The 14,334-nt window shown below is 42.1% G+C and overlaps 1 protein-coding gene and 1 long non-coding RNA gene across 2 annotated transcripts in view; both read left to right on the plus strand.

Annotated features, from left to right (window-relative positions):
• The window catches only part of LOC118006252, a 52,718-nt gene that overhangs the window by 24,552 nt on the left and 13,832 nt on the right, over positions 1-14,334 (plus strand). The window contains exons 3-5 of the long non-coding RNA XR_004678024.1: positions 4,454-4,611; positions 7,354-7,459; positions 13,646-13,828. This is a non-coding gene — a long non-coding RNA (uncharacterized LOC118006252). The remainder of the gene's footprint in view (positions 1-4,453; positions 4,612-7,353; positions 7,460-13,645; positions 13,829-14,334) is intronic.
• LOC118006251 (zinc finger C2HC domain-containing protein 1A-like) lies at positions 8,191-11,685 on the plus strand. Its single transcript, XM_034998842.1, is given in 2 exon segments — positions 8,191-9,661; positions 9,663-11,685. Coding segments are annotated over 2 exon segments (969 nt in total). The 5' UTR covers positions 8,191-9,220; the 3' UTR covers positions 10,191-11,685.

The following is a 14,334-nucleotide window of genomic DNA, read 5'->3' on the forward strand; positions in this document are numbered from 1 at the left end:
CTCCTGCCTCCCTCCTTCCCTCTCTCCTCCTCCCCTCTTTCTCTCTTCCTTTCAAATCTTTCTCCTCTTTGGAGGATGTTTAAGGTTCTTGTATTTACTGCTAACTTTTCACTGTGACATTTACCTCTCTCTTCCTTCTCACCTCTTATCTTGGTCATTCATCATAACAGTCTCATTGTGTCCGGCCTCAACAGGGTGCCCGTGATGCTCAGTAACCATCTGTTCTCTCTTTTAGGATAAGGCATGTCTCTAGGGCCATCTGGGGAAAGGTGGGCTATCTGCTTCCTCCTCAGCCCCAAACATGTGATTGTTTTTCTAGTACACCGCCATTTTGGTAACTTACAACTTTAAAGTTGTAGAAGTAGAATTTATATACCTGTGCACACAGTCTTCAGTGATAACTGTCCATGGAGTGAATACATGAACCTTGGAGAGAGTACGGGATTATGTTTCTTCGCAGACTTCACTACTTGGAGTCAATTCCTAGCTTTGCCTTCACAGCTCTGTGACCTTAGCAAACAGCTTAACTTCTCTGGGTGTTTTTCTTTTTCTTTTCCTTTCTTCTCTTCTTTTCTCTTTTCTTTTGTTCCTTTCCTTTTTTTTTTTTTTTTTAAGATTTATTTGTTTATTTATTTGAGAGGGAGGAGGGGAAGAGGGAGAGGGAGAGAGAGAGAGAGAATCTCAAGCAGACTCCCTGTTGAGTGCAGAGCTTGACTCAGGGCTTGATCCCATGACCCTGATATCATGACCTGAGCCGAAATCAAGAGTTGGCCGCTTAAAACCGGCTGAGCCACCCAGGGGCCCTTCAGTGTTTTGCTTATATGTATACTATGGATCATAATGGTACCTACCTCATAGCATTGTCATGTGGATTCATAATTTACTATACAAATATTTAGACAGTTTCTGGCATATAGTAAGCTTATAGGTGTTAGCTCTTGTTATAGGATTGGTTTTCATTCTCATTCTGGAAGGAATGAAGATGAAATTCATAATAATAGGATGAATCTATATTGAAATGATGCAAAACACTAAAACATCCCAAGGAGAAACTTAGGAAAGGGGTCCAACCCCAAGGAATTAATGAAAGTATCCCACACCCAGAATGAGAGTGGCCTGTGAGCAGAACAGTAAACATCATGTTGCATGTCCACACTCCCGCCAGTTCGTTGTGATGACTTGAAGTGACGGGTTGAGAAGTGATGAGGCCAGTGTGAACTGAAGGGAGGAGCAAGATGGGACTGGGCGAGCTGGCCAAGTGTGCAGGAACTGTGTGTGCCGCATTGCCTTCCCCACCTAGTGCGAGGTCATGCACCCAGGCCTGCTGATTGAGTGAAATTCACGTCTTCTGGAAGAATCCAAAGAGACCCAGAAAGAGAGACAGAGAGAGAGAATTTATCTCTCCATTTTGGCCAGGACATAGGTCTACGTGCTTCTATCAGCTGAAGCCAAATGTTCAGCCAAGCACAGTCAGGAAATCCTGCCAGTGCTAGCCAAGTAGTCCTTTATCCTGTGAGGTGGAACCAGTTTACTAAAATTTCCCCTTCCTTGGCAAAGGCCTCTGTTAAATGCCCCTGGACAATGCGTATGCAATGCCCTTTATTATGGGCTTTTAATTTTTAATGCTAAGTAGCAATTTTTATCATCCATAAAGAATTTTTGCATCACTACCTTCAAATTCCCAAAGGGTCTTATCTAATTCTACGATTTATTCTCCCTGACAGTAATTCACTAATCAGTGGAATCTGTGAGTCCTATGAATCATCTTAGCAATGGTTAGTACACACTGACATCACATATCAAATGTGGGGTTGGGATACTTGAAGGAGCCTGAAAAGTAAAGCATTTTATATACATTATCTCGCTAAGATTTATAAGCTTCCTATAGGGTGTATTTCATCAGTATTTTACACATGAGAAAGTTGAAATTTAGAGATACAAGTAACTTTTCCCAGATTAACCTCCTAGGGGTGGTTTGGGCTGGAATTTCAGGCATATCTGACTCCAGAATCAGAGCTGTTCAGTGTGTGTGTGTGTGTGTGTGTGTGTGTGTGTGTCCCTGATTAGTTTGTAGGCACTCCTTCTCTTGATGTGAGGGAATGGTTTAGTACCCTTGTGAAATTTAGTTCCATGGAAAAGAGAGGCGATCAGCAATCAGAATGGCCAGGTTATAATTAGCTGGCAATCAGACACTGTGAAGGACCTGAGTGCTAAGGCTGGGAGAGACCAACTCTTCACCTGGGTCGCACTGGACAAGCAGGTGCTACTGCTCCTGGTTTAAACAGGGTGCCCCTTGGGGCGCCTGGGTGGCTCAGTCGTTAAGCGTCTGCCTTCAGCTCAGGTCATGATTCCAGGGTCCTGGGATCGAGTCCCACAGCGGGCTCCCTGCTCAGCGGGAAGCCTGCTTCTCCCTCCTCCACTCCCCCTGCTTGTGTTCCCTCTCTCGCTGTGTCTCTCTCTGTCAAATAAATAAATAAAATCTTTTAAAAAAAATAAATAAACAGGGTGCCCCTTGGACCAGCAAGGCCTTCCTCCCAGAACTGGGTATCAGATTTTCGCAGTAGCAGGCAAGGAGGACTGGGCAGCGGTGTGTTGGAAATAAGACAACTTCAAGGAGAAGGAGGAACCCAGATAGGACTGGGATTAGATGGTCTCTTGACGTTGGTAAATTCTATATTACAGATTAAGGTGCTCATAAAATAACTGAAGAAACCTACCAGGTTCTCAGTTTCTATAAGACTTCAAACTGTTAGGCAAATGAACACAGAGCCAAACCTGAGAGAGTTCCATCGGGGTGTACTGGGTACCAGGCGGATGGCAGATGTACGGTTGAACAACGATGGAAAATACGAACCTACTTCTGCAGCGAAGAACGCTCCCTCTCAGCTGCAAATGATCGTGACTGAGATGTAGGAAAGGATATAAAACTGGGTGGGATCATTTTTGAAATCTGATAGGTCTTAGAATATTTTCTCATGCTTTGACCATATCATTATTCTTTTCCTCAAAAACAAGTTTTGATAAGAGTATCTGTGAACATGGGCATGAAAATGAAAACATGAACTTTTAATTTCCGCTTGCGTGCATGAGGGTCCCAAGAAAATGGAGCCTGAGAGTAAATGTCAGTCATGAGCAGAACTGTTCTCCTGTCCTTGACCCCCTGAAAAGCCCAGGACTCTGTGTCTCTCCCTTGAGATTGTATATAGGCAAGTTGTTTAATGAGATATTTCATGGTCTAATGAGATATTCCTTGGGGTCCAGCAGGACTCCAGTGCTTATCATCCTAGGAGGCCACAGAAAAAATAAATACATTTATATTTAATGAAAATGAGGGGAGATAGGAGAAAGGCTGGCATCAGCTAACTTTGTTCTCTGAAGTCAAAAATACACGAACATATCCAGAATGTCAGAAATGGAGTCAACTGTCTCGGCTCTCCAGACACATCAAGGTCATGAACAATGACAATGGTGATGGGGAGAGGTTGTCCAACCTGCAAAGAGACTGAAGACACATAATAATCAAATGCATCATGTGAACTTTGAGTGGCCCTTGGATCAGGAAAAAGATAGGGTATACAAGATATTTTGGAGGATGAATGAAAATAATTGAAATATGGGCTCTATATTACATAATGTTACTGACCCGTTAAATTTCTTAAGTGTGACATTGATATTGTGGCTACAGAGAAGAAGGTCCTTTTTCTTGGGACAATAAATGCTAAAGTATTTCAAGGTGAGAGCTAATGATGACTGCAAATTGCTGTCAGTCATTCTAATTGAAATACAGAGATAAAGACAATAGGAAAATGTTATCAGTTGGTGAATCGAAAGAATGGGAATACAGGCATTTCATGATGCTTTTTTTTTTTTTTTTGGCTTTTTGGAAGGTTTGATAATTTTCCAAAAACAAAAATTTGGGAAAACGTGATCCCAATCTCTTTTCTGGAATGCCCTTTGCAGAACTCATCATACAGATCACAAATAATCACCTGAGTGAGCTGCATGTGCAGATGTCTTCTTGAGATATGTTTTACTGTTTCTCTCTCTCTCTCTCTTTTTTTAATCATTGCAGAAAATTCTATTGGACAGTGCTGACATTGCTCAGATTCTTCTTCTCCCATCCTCCTCCTCTTCTTCCTCCTCCTCCTCCTCCTTCTTCTCCTTCTTTTCCTCTTTCCTTTTCTTCTTTTAGTTTTTTTTTTTTTTTTTTTTAGTTCTATTTTGTTTTTCCCACAATGATGCCTTGGTTGTGTACACATCCAGCAGTCTGGAAATACAGTTATAATTTAAAAAAAACCTGAATTCTATTTTACATAAATGTCACTTATTATATGAATCACATTGGGCACGTTACTTTACATTTTGGAGGGTATTAACATCCTCATCCCCAAAGTGCCCATTTGTGAAAACTTGATCTTCAAAAGTTTCCTCTCTTGGGTGATTGGTGTTTCAGGTGCCTAGTGCTCATGCTTTCTCCGGGAGCGGCCACAAGATGGCAGTGTTTCAGAACATTGTTTTGCTTGGAAGGAGGATGTGCGCGTGGCTGAAGGACTGAAGAAGGGGCATCAATGGCAGAAGGGTGGCAGGACTGATGCCGTGTTCATCCAAAAGGTTTGAAACAAAGACTTGGAAGGTGTATTGGGGAAATGACGATATGAGTTGTCCTTTGCTTAGAGCTCAACCAGTTTATATAGCAGTAATCCCATGGACTCCACAGTGTTTTCTTGTCTGCCCCAAACACTTTCTATCATTTTCTTCTAGATTTTTATGTTGTCATGTATTAATGCAAGGACTTCACCTAGCATTTCTCTCTGTTAACCTGTGACCCATTACATTTACTTCTTAAGCAACGTAGAGTACCTTCAGCTCTCTATTTGTGGCATGGATTCTAAACACAACTACCAGGGAGTATGCTGCCTTCCTCTGGGTATCCATAGAATTATGGATGTGTGAGTGTTTCCATGACATTTCCATTAACCTTCAAAATCAAAGAAGAAAACATTTCTCACTTACAATGTTTATATAGGATATGATCTTTAAAAGGCTCAATCTTTAGTATCAGGCTTTCATAGTCCATGAGGAGCTAATGATTGAAATGTATGATTCTTATGTGCCTGTGACAAAGCAAACCAAGGTCATTTTTGTCCAAGGTCCAGTGCAGACTCAGTAAATTCCAGAGGATCCTAATAGAAATAAAACTCGATGGCTCTGCAGTTACCTTTGGATGAGCTTCAAACTGAGGCTATAGATCATTGTAAATGTCTAGGAGAGTTCAGTGTTGGTGAAGCCAAACCCAAAGCTTATGAAGAGGTGAGGAAGCTGCCATGGGACCCTTTCTGCGAGTGTGGTCTCCTTGCTCCATAAATCTGCTTGTAGGCTTGTCTCTGGTGTGGGCTCTTTGGCAGGGGCCCTTCTCAAATTTGCAGGGTAAGCTCAATGTCTGGAGAAGCATCACTTGGATTCTTTTCCTCTGACAACCCCCTGATAAATTCTCCCCCCAAATGGACAGACATCTGAACAACTATGCTTAATGGATTATCTTGTTAGAACAACATAACTTTTGAATTATCCAAGGCTGAATGAAGTGCAAACGTTTGTCTTCCACAAGATGAACCCACAAACTGAATTAAGCCCCAGCTCGTTTATCACGTCAACTGACAAAACTGACTTCCCACTCTGTAAGGCTACAGAGATGTGCATAGACAAGCTCATGCCTGGACTGGTATCCATGAACCACTGTAGTCTGCCTTAGAGATTAGGGTATCTTTTTCTATTTCAAAATTATAGATTACCTTTGGTTTCTGGTTTTCTTTCTTTCTTTCTTTTTTTTTAAGATTTTATGTATTTATTTGAGAGAGAGAATGAAAGAGAGCACATGAGAGGGGGAAGGGTCAGAGGGAGAAGCAGACTCCCTGCTGAGCAGGGAGCCCGATGCGGGACTCGATCCCGGGACTCCAGGATCATGACCTGAGCCGAAGGCAGTCGCTTAACCAACTGAGCCACCCAGGCGCCCGGTTTCTGGTTTTCTAAAATCTCTGTGGATTAATTGTGGACTGTGGATGAATTATCATGGAGTCTATTATTTTGCTTATAAATACTCAAAGTCAGTCCTCTGCTTCCAGCATCAAGATACACTATTGTTATCAAGACTTGGTTCCCAAGATTTGCATTGATTATAGGTTAGTTGTTCCCCAAGTTGGAACTCACGTTATCCTTCTGTAAAGTGATGATTGGAACTCAAGTTTTCATAACAGATCTTATCTTTTCCAATTGCTTTGTAAAACTTTAAGGTCAGGAAAGGACCAGAATAATTTAGAAATGCTTTAAGGCAGCTATTTCTTGAGCAGTTGCTTGAAGTTACCTCCATTTCTAACATCTGTTCCTTTTGATATGTTAGCAAATTGCAATGTTGTGGATCATTAGGGTAGAAACTGTCCAGGGCATCCCATTTTGCCTTTAAAGTGGCTCCAGAGTCTGCAAGATTTCAGGATTCCAACATTTAACAATTGCTGGTGATAACTATGCTTTCAGAAAGAAAGATTTCAAGATAATAGCTTAGGTGAGAAAACATCCTTTATTATGATTCAAAGAATGTAAAATACAAGATAGTGCAAATATTAGATGAATCAGAGTTGTCTCCTTTGGAGTGTATATTCAACACGAATTCTCTCAACAGAGATTAGTTCCATGTTGGAGATTGGATGATAACTACCTGACTACTTCTTTTAATCCATAGGTTCCCGTGCTGTCAGATATGTTACCATCTTCTTCTCTTTTTAGGATGTGAGCTATTTCAGATTTTAGCTCATGGAACAGCTCCACAGGACATCTTCTGTTTCCTTCTTTTACTCCTCAAAGCTAAAGAAGCAAATCCTTGGCACATTCGCCGATCAGAAACGTCACAGAGTGTGATTTGGGAAAATTTTTGGTGACCTGCCCCTGTACACCTATGTCTCCCTTCACAACTCTGAGAATATAAGAGGGAATGGGACGATGTGTGTAATACAGTGACAGAGGGCCAGAGAAACATCATGGTTGAGACAATTTTTCCAAATGGGGTTACTGAGACTATTTCTGGATGACAGTTCATTTGATCCAGACCTTGAAGGGGATGCAGTATTTTAAAAGGCACTTTGGGCAAAGGGGACTGTTAGTCAGGAGAGGTGGTGAGAGCCTCAATGAGGAGATGGGAAAAATGGGTGGCAGCTTTTGATTGATGCGGGGTAGCCGGATGCACGTGGATTAAAGTGTGCATGTGTCTGGAGCCTAGAATAGAAGACAAACCTGGAAAGCTCGGGGGTAGAGCAAGGGTGGCCCAGAATGCTACTGAGGGGTTTGGTTTCCAATCTGTAGGCAATAAGAGCCACGTCAACATTGGAAAAGTGAGTGCCAGAAGGCTACTTGAAGAGTCAGTAATAAGGCGCCTGCTGTGTGCGGACACTGCCCTACTACTCCTCAGGTATGAATACACTGCATTTTCTCACTATGCCTGTGGAATAAAGATAATCACCCCCATTTAGGTGGAAACAGAGAATTTGAGAAATTTCCTCAAGGTCACATAGCTGCAAGTCGCAGAGCCAGATCCACACCCAAGTAGCCTGGCTGCTGAGCCTGGGCTCTACACAGGTACACTCTTGGGGGCAGGATTGGCATGGAGAGAGCGCGGAGGGAAGGGAAAGGTGTTGCAATAACAGCAAGAGACAAGAGGGACTTGGACTAACACAGGGGAGTGCAAGGGGCCGAGGTAGAGATGAGGGGCAGATGCAAAAGACCTTGCAGAGGGAACCTTGGCCTTGGTCGAGAAGTGAAAGTCAACTATCCACTCGTCATGGCTTCAGATCTCTGCACTGTCCTTTTAACCCCTCCCCCAACACTACTCATCTGTGCTTTACTGCTTCACTCCATGCTCCAGGTAAGATCTCACCTGGGCAGAGTCAAGGAAGGACGCTACTTTCTAACCATGTGACATCTGAGTTGATGGATCACTGTTCTGGAAGTTGCATCACCTTGTTTGATAAAGTTTCTAAGTCTGTTCCCATGATGACTGTGACATGTCTAGAGAGACACACTTGTCATTCTTTTTTTTTTTTTTAAAGATTTTATTTATTTATTCATGAGAGAGAGAGAGAGGCAGAATGAGAAGCAGGCTCCCAAGGAGCAGGGGGCCCGATGCGGGACTCGATCCCAGGACTCTGAGATCATGACCTGAGCCGAAGGCAGACGCTTAACCATCTGAGCCACCCAGGCGCCCCACTTGTCATTCTTTTTAAGCCAAAAGACCGACCTTATATTTATCCCAGACATTTGATGTTTCTAGAAAAGACCTAAAGACCAGAGTAGAATGAAAATGGCATCTCATTCAGTTTGGGAACTTTCTACATCAACTTTGGACTATCAATTTGCAATATGTGGTTTATTAATCACTAAGAGCAATCCATCTTGTTTCCCTGCCAAGTCTGGCTTTCATGGGACACTTGGCTAGAAAAGGCCTCTCTCAAGCTAGAAATGATTATTACAGAGCTTCTTGCTGAGAATGTTGAAGCATGATGTGTGGTGTCTCAATTTATCAAATTTGCCTTATTAAGGGAATTGATATTATCATAACAACATTGATGATGGCATATCCTGGATTTATAAAGGACTTTCTACTACTAACTCATTGGGAACCACCAGAGGAAGACAGGAAAGCCAATAATTTAAATAAATTTGACACAAGGAATTTCTATACTTATCTCGAGTCAACCATGTAAAAAAAATAGAAGATGCCATGATATTAATATAGTTATTGCACAATGAGCTAAAAAGGAGCCGTAGCTCACCAGGCATGTAGAAGCAATAGTCTAAGAAGAATGGTTTTAAGAATGTCTGGCTGGGAACCCTGTCATGGAAAACTGAGAAGAAACCATAGGTTTGGGGTTTGTGGCATATGGCACTAGAGTGGCCTCCTTGGGGTTGATTCTAGTATGAAGAGAATTAATTTTTATTTAGTGTCCATTGACAGCCATGCTTATTTCAATAGTGTGAAACCTAACCATGCCCTAAGAGTTGGTATCTTCACCTCAGAGAGACAGAGCAATTGTCTGTAATCCCACAAAACTGGCAAATGATGGAGCGAAGGGTCTTATGAAAAGACTTCTTGGGGGTTGCTACAGCCGGAGCTGGGCGGTGGCGGTGGCGGGTGCTGGGGGAGGCATCTCGTGGAACCAGGGGCGGTGGCGCAATGGAGGGACTGGGAGAAAATGGAAGTGTCCAAGTGGGAGAATTGTTACCTTGCAAGATTTGTGGAAGAACGTTCTTTCCAGTGGCATTAAAAAAACATGGACCCATTTGCCAGAAAACTGCCAGTAAAAAACGGAAGACTTTTGATTCAAGCAGACAGAGAGCTGAAGGAACTGATATTCCAACAGTAAAGCCTCTTAAACCTAGGCCTGAACCACCAAAGAAACCATCTAATTGGAGAAGAAAACATGAAGAATTCATTGCCACCATAAGAGCAGCTAAAGGCCTTGATCAGGCACTTAAAGAGGGTGGAAAACTTCCTCCTCCTCCTCCACCTTCTTATGATCCTGATAATATTCAGCGTCCATATTGCCAGAGGAGATTTAATGAAAATGCAGCTGGTAGACATATTAATTTCTGTAAAGAACAGGCAGCACGTATTAGGTAATAAAGGCAAATTTTCTACTGATACCAAAGGAAAGGTGACTTCTCGGACACAGTATAAGCCGCCTGCACTTAAAAAGTCAAATTCTCCTGGAACTGCACCATCAGGATCTTCACGATTACCACAACCAAGTGGCACTAGCAAAACTGTTGTAGGTGTGCCTTCAGGTAAAGTGTCTTCAGTTAGGAAGTTGGGAAACAAACTTCAGACCTTATCTCCCTCCCATAAAGGGATAGCAGCCCCTCATGTAGGAACTAACATCAAACCTCGAAATTCCACACCACCTAGTTTGGCACGAAATCCTTCCTCAGGTGTTCTTACAAACAAAAGAAAAACATATACTGAGAGCTACATAGCCAGGCCAGATGGAGACTATATATCTTCACTTAATGGCGGAAACGTTAAAGGCATGGAAGGAAATTCAACAGGACACTTACCAAAATTCTGCCGTGAGTGTGGGACTAAATACCCTGTAGAATGGGCAAAGTTTTGTTGTGAATGTGGCATTCGAAGAATGGTTCTGTGAATAGACCCCAAAAGAAAAAGCTAAGTCCAGAATCTTATGACTGTTGCACCTTGGACAGCTAGACATTTCCTTTAGTGATTTTATGCTAAAATTATTCGAAATACTTTTTTCAGCAATTTTTGGAGCATAATTCTTTGGCTGTGTAATGTGTGTGTGTATATAAATGTGTACATATACTGTATATAATAAATACCTGATACCCCCCCCCCCCCCAAAAAAAAGACTTCTTGAAAGATCTTGCATCCTTACAAACTGTAAAGGATCTATTTAGGAACCTCTTTAAGGGATCTTGTATCCTGACAAATTATTTAAGGATTCTTAATAATATTAAGCATAATTACAGCTAAATTTTGAGCCCTTGCTTTAAGGTAGGCCCTGCACTAAGGGCTTGGTAAGCATTAAAAGGCTGAAGGTGAATTGTTAATTGCTACAGTGGCTATAGATAGGTGTTTTTATTGTTTGCATTTTACAGATGAAGAACTTAAGTAGCAGAGAGACTCGACAGCCTGCCCCAGGACATGTAGGCAGTAAAGTGGGAATCAGACACAAAAGTGGTGGATAACATCAGCCGTGAAGCTATCTTTCCTCCTAATCTTGATCCCTTTGGTTATTCATCCACGAAAGTCAAATTTTTAAAAAATTGATAATTAAAGAACTGAAGAGTAAGAAATTCCACCGGATAAGCAAAATTTTCCCACAATGGACTTCTTTTCCTCACTGTGTCAATTGTAAAAGAAATGAGTCCGATTTTTTTCGGAGAGGGCTGCTCCTCTTCATGAAAGGGTAGAGGAGTGAACTCTAGAACATTATTTATTTTCGTAGTAGCTTCAATAGTATCAATCCTCAGCAAGGTGGTTGACGTAGGACTGGAGGTGACATTGACCAGCTCGTAGGAAACATAACGTTCTCACTTCTTTCCTATCCTCTCCTTTGCACTGACTTATCCTTTAAGCTGTGTACTGGGCAAGGCTCATGCAATGATGAGACAGAATCAAGAGCTGATGGGATTCAGTAGAGAGACAAGCTGTTCTCCTCAGCTGTCCTCTTAAAGGAACAACAGCCCTTTCACAGCAGAAGAAAGAGTTCTTTCTTCAGAGAGCTGTTACAGTGCGTAAGTGTTCTTGAGTTCAAGTGGGCTGTCTCATTAGGGGTGTGTTTCTGTATATACACATAGTGATGTAGGAGTCCTTTCAAAATGGAAAAGTAACTTGAACTTGCAATGAACTGAAACAATAAAGTAAACTGATGTAAACAATATTAACCTATTGACTTTTTTTTAAAAGGAAGAACAGAATGACGATCTCTTCAAGTTCATATTTTTCACTGAAAAATGCCTCAGGATTAATCACAGGCATATCACCAAGGTCTTTACAAGCACAGTTTTCAACTTGGCTGGATTAGATTTGGTCTTTTTCTCATTGTCTCTACCATTTCAAAGAACACCGTATATTTTAGCTTTTGTGAAAACTCCCTTTAATAAAAACAAGAGTAATAATTAACAGTCTCAGTAGATCTGTTGCCAAGAGTCCCTGTGGCTCTTTCCTGCTTATATATCCCCAGGAATAGGCGTCACATACAAACGTGTCTTTTCAACACATTTTCTGTTTTCTCTCCTTCAAGTACCTTATCATTGGTTCAGGATTATTAATGTCCAATGGCAAGGTTTAATTTTTTTTCATTATTATAATAGAAGATCAATGGATCAAATATGTCTGTTAAAGGTGAAACATACTTTTGAATAAGAGCCATTTTTAAAAAAGATTTATTTTTTGAGAGAGAGAGAGAGAGAGAAAGTGAGAGTGTAGGGAGGGGCAGAGAGAGAGGGAGGGAGACAATCTCAAGCAGACTCCCTGCTGAGCAAGGAGCCTGACGCGGGGCTCGATCCCAGGACCTTGAGATGATGACCTGAGCTGAAACCAAGAGTTGGACACTTAACTGACTGAGCCACCCAGGTGCCCTGAGTAAGAGGCATTTTAATGGGATACTTTACATCAGAAGTTTTGTTATCACTTTGGTCTTAAGATGGCTGGATCTGTGTGTGTGTGTGTGTGTGTGTATGCACATGCATGTGCAGGCATAAGTGTGCATGAATGTCGTGTTTCAGAAAGTACCTGACCACCCACAATACAATATTTATGGAGGCCCTCACTTTCCCGGTTGCACGGGCATGATTTGTACATGACAGTGAGGGCCCCCTTAAAATACCGGCCCCCTGTGTCTCTCTTACCATACCCTAGTCCTGCCCTTGCTGTGGATTCTCTGAAGAAAGGGGAGCAGGGTGGAAGAAATGCTGGCTTAGTGGTCTGTCCCCTGGTGTATAGTGAGGCCTGTGACACACCCCCGGGTGAGGTCTGTGAGACCCGGTAGCTGGGGCAGGGCACTCACCTCTCCCAAGATATTGAAAATGAAAGAAGCCAAAGCAGAGCTGCAAAATTTGTGGTGAGTTTAAAATGCTTGTCATTTAACTCACCAGGGCTTCAAATATACCCCCAAAATACAATGTATTATAATTGTTTTTCAAAAGTAATTGTATGATTTATAAAAATATGAATTCATCGCACACTCTAAGTGGTACAGTTTACTAATTGGATTTATGTTTAAAGCCGTCACATTTAAAGTATTCTTTCAAACCTGCCAGTGTATCTTTCCGGCTGTATGCATCTAGTTGTTTGTTATTAGGCCAAGGGTCTACATTTGAGACCCTCCATCTATGTGGGGCTTATGGCAAGTGCCCCATTAGCCCCTTACCAGCTCTGCATAGATCCCGTATTGGAGGGTGTAACTGGCAAAACAACGATGGGTAGAGTCAGTGGTGAGAAATAGACACCCGATCCCAACATCTTGTTCTGCAGAGGGGCTCTGCAGAGAAGCCATGCCTTGGGTGACTCCTGAGAAGCAGCATCAGAAGGAAACTCCAAATGGAGTTTAACTTCAAAGTGAAAGAGAGAGACTGACCAAGGCAATCTCTCCAAGAAACAGAGACCCTGGGATCAGGCAGTGGATCTCCATCGGCTGTGTGTTAGATTCTCCTGTCAGGCTTTACAGAATACTAGTGCCCAGGCACTTCCTCAGACCCACGAAATCAGAGTCTCTGAGGTGAGCTATACATCTCCATTTTCACAAAACTCTCCAGGTGACTCCAATGTGCGGCTGTGGTTATAAGGTATCTTATGAGGAGCTAGTAGAGGTTGACCTGGTACTTTTTATCAGTTCTTTCTATTAGAAATCTGTGTGACCTCTGCTTGGTAAAGACAAGAAGGGAAGGCTCTAAAGGGAAGTGAGAATGGAGAATTCCTAGAAAAGGTGCCATTTTCTGGCTCACAATCCCTGGTGAGGCAGGAGTGATTGTTTGGGAATGAATGGGAAACCCAATAATCCTGGCAACGAGAAATGGAGAGAGAAATGAAACCAGGTTGCCTAGTTTCATTTCAGATCCCCGAACTTCTTTCCTGCAGCTGCAATCACTTCTGGGTGAGTGAAGATGAGAACATGAGTGAAGATGAGTGAAGGCAGAGAACAGCTAATAAAGTTCTTCTTTCTGATGATCCAAGGCAGCTATAATGATTGCACTTCTATCCAAGGCCCAGTGGCCAGAGTTGATGCTGGTTCCCAAATGAGAAAGATCAAGTTGTCGGGAGGTGAGTTTGCTTGTTTCTATGATTTAAAACTTCGACCCATCTCTCTAGCTCAGGTGATGCCCAAAACAAAGATAAAAAACAAACCAGAGGATCACATAAACTATTCTGGAAACCTATAAAGCATTTAGGTTGTATCTGAACAAGATGGAAAAAATTTCCCAATATAATTGGAACCTTTCCCCATTGATTTTTATCAGATTCTCAGGGGACTAAATTCAAATGTCTGTGCCAGGTCTGCAGTTAAGACAAATGTTGACAGTGGGCCTGTCCTAAAATGCTGAGCTTTTGGAACTATGACCAACAATGGCAACCTAGGTGCTTTGCCTTTTAAAATACTGTGCAGATGAATTTAAGAATACCTGAAGAGGGTTCCCCTTTCTTCGCATCCCCACCAACACCTGTTGTTTCCTGACTTGTTAATTTTAGCCATTCTGACTGGTGTGAGGTGATATCTCATTGAGGTTTTGATTTGGATTTCCCTGATGCTGAGTGATGTTGAGCACTTT

The sequence above is a fragment of the Mirounga leonina genome, unplaced genomic scaffold (assembly GCF_011800145.1).
Source record: "Mirounga leonina isolate KUSES-001 unplaced genomic scaffold, KU_Mleo_1.0 Mir_95, whole genome shotgun sequence".
NCBI classification, from domain to species: domain Eukaryota; kingdom Metazoa; phylum Chordata; class Mammalia; order Carnivora; family Phocidae; genus Mirounga; species Mirounga leonina.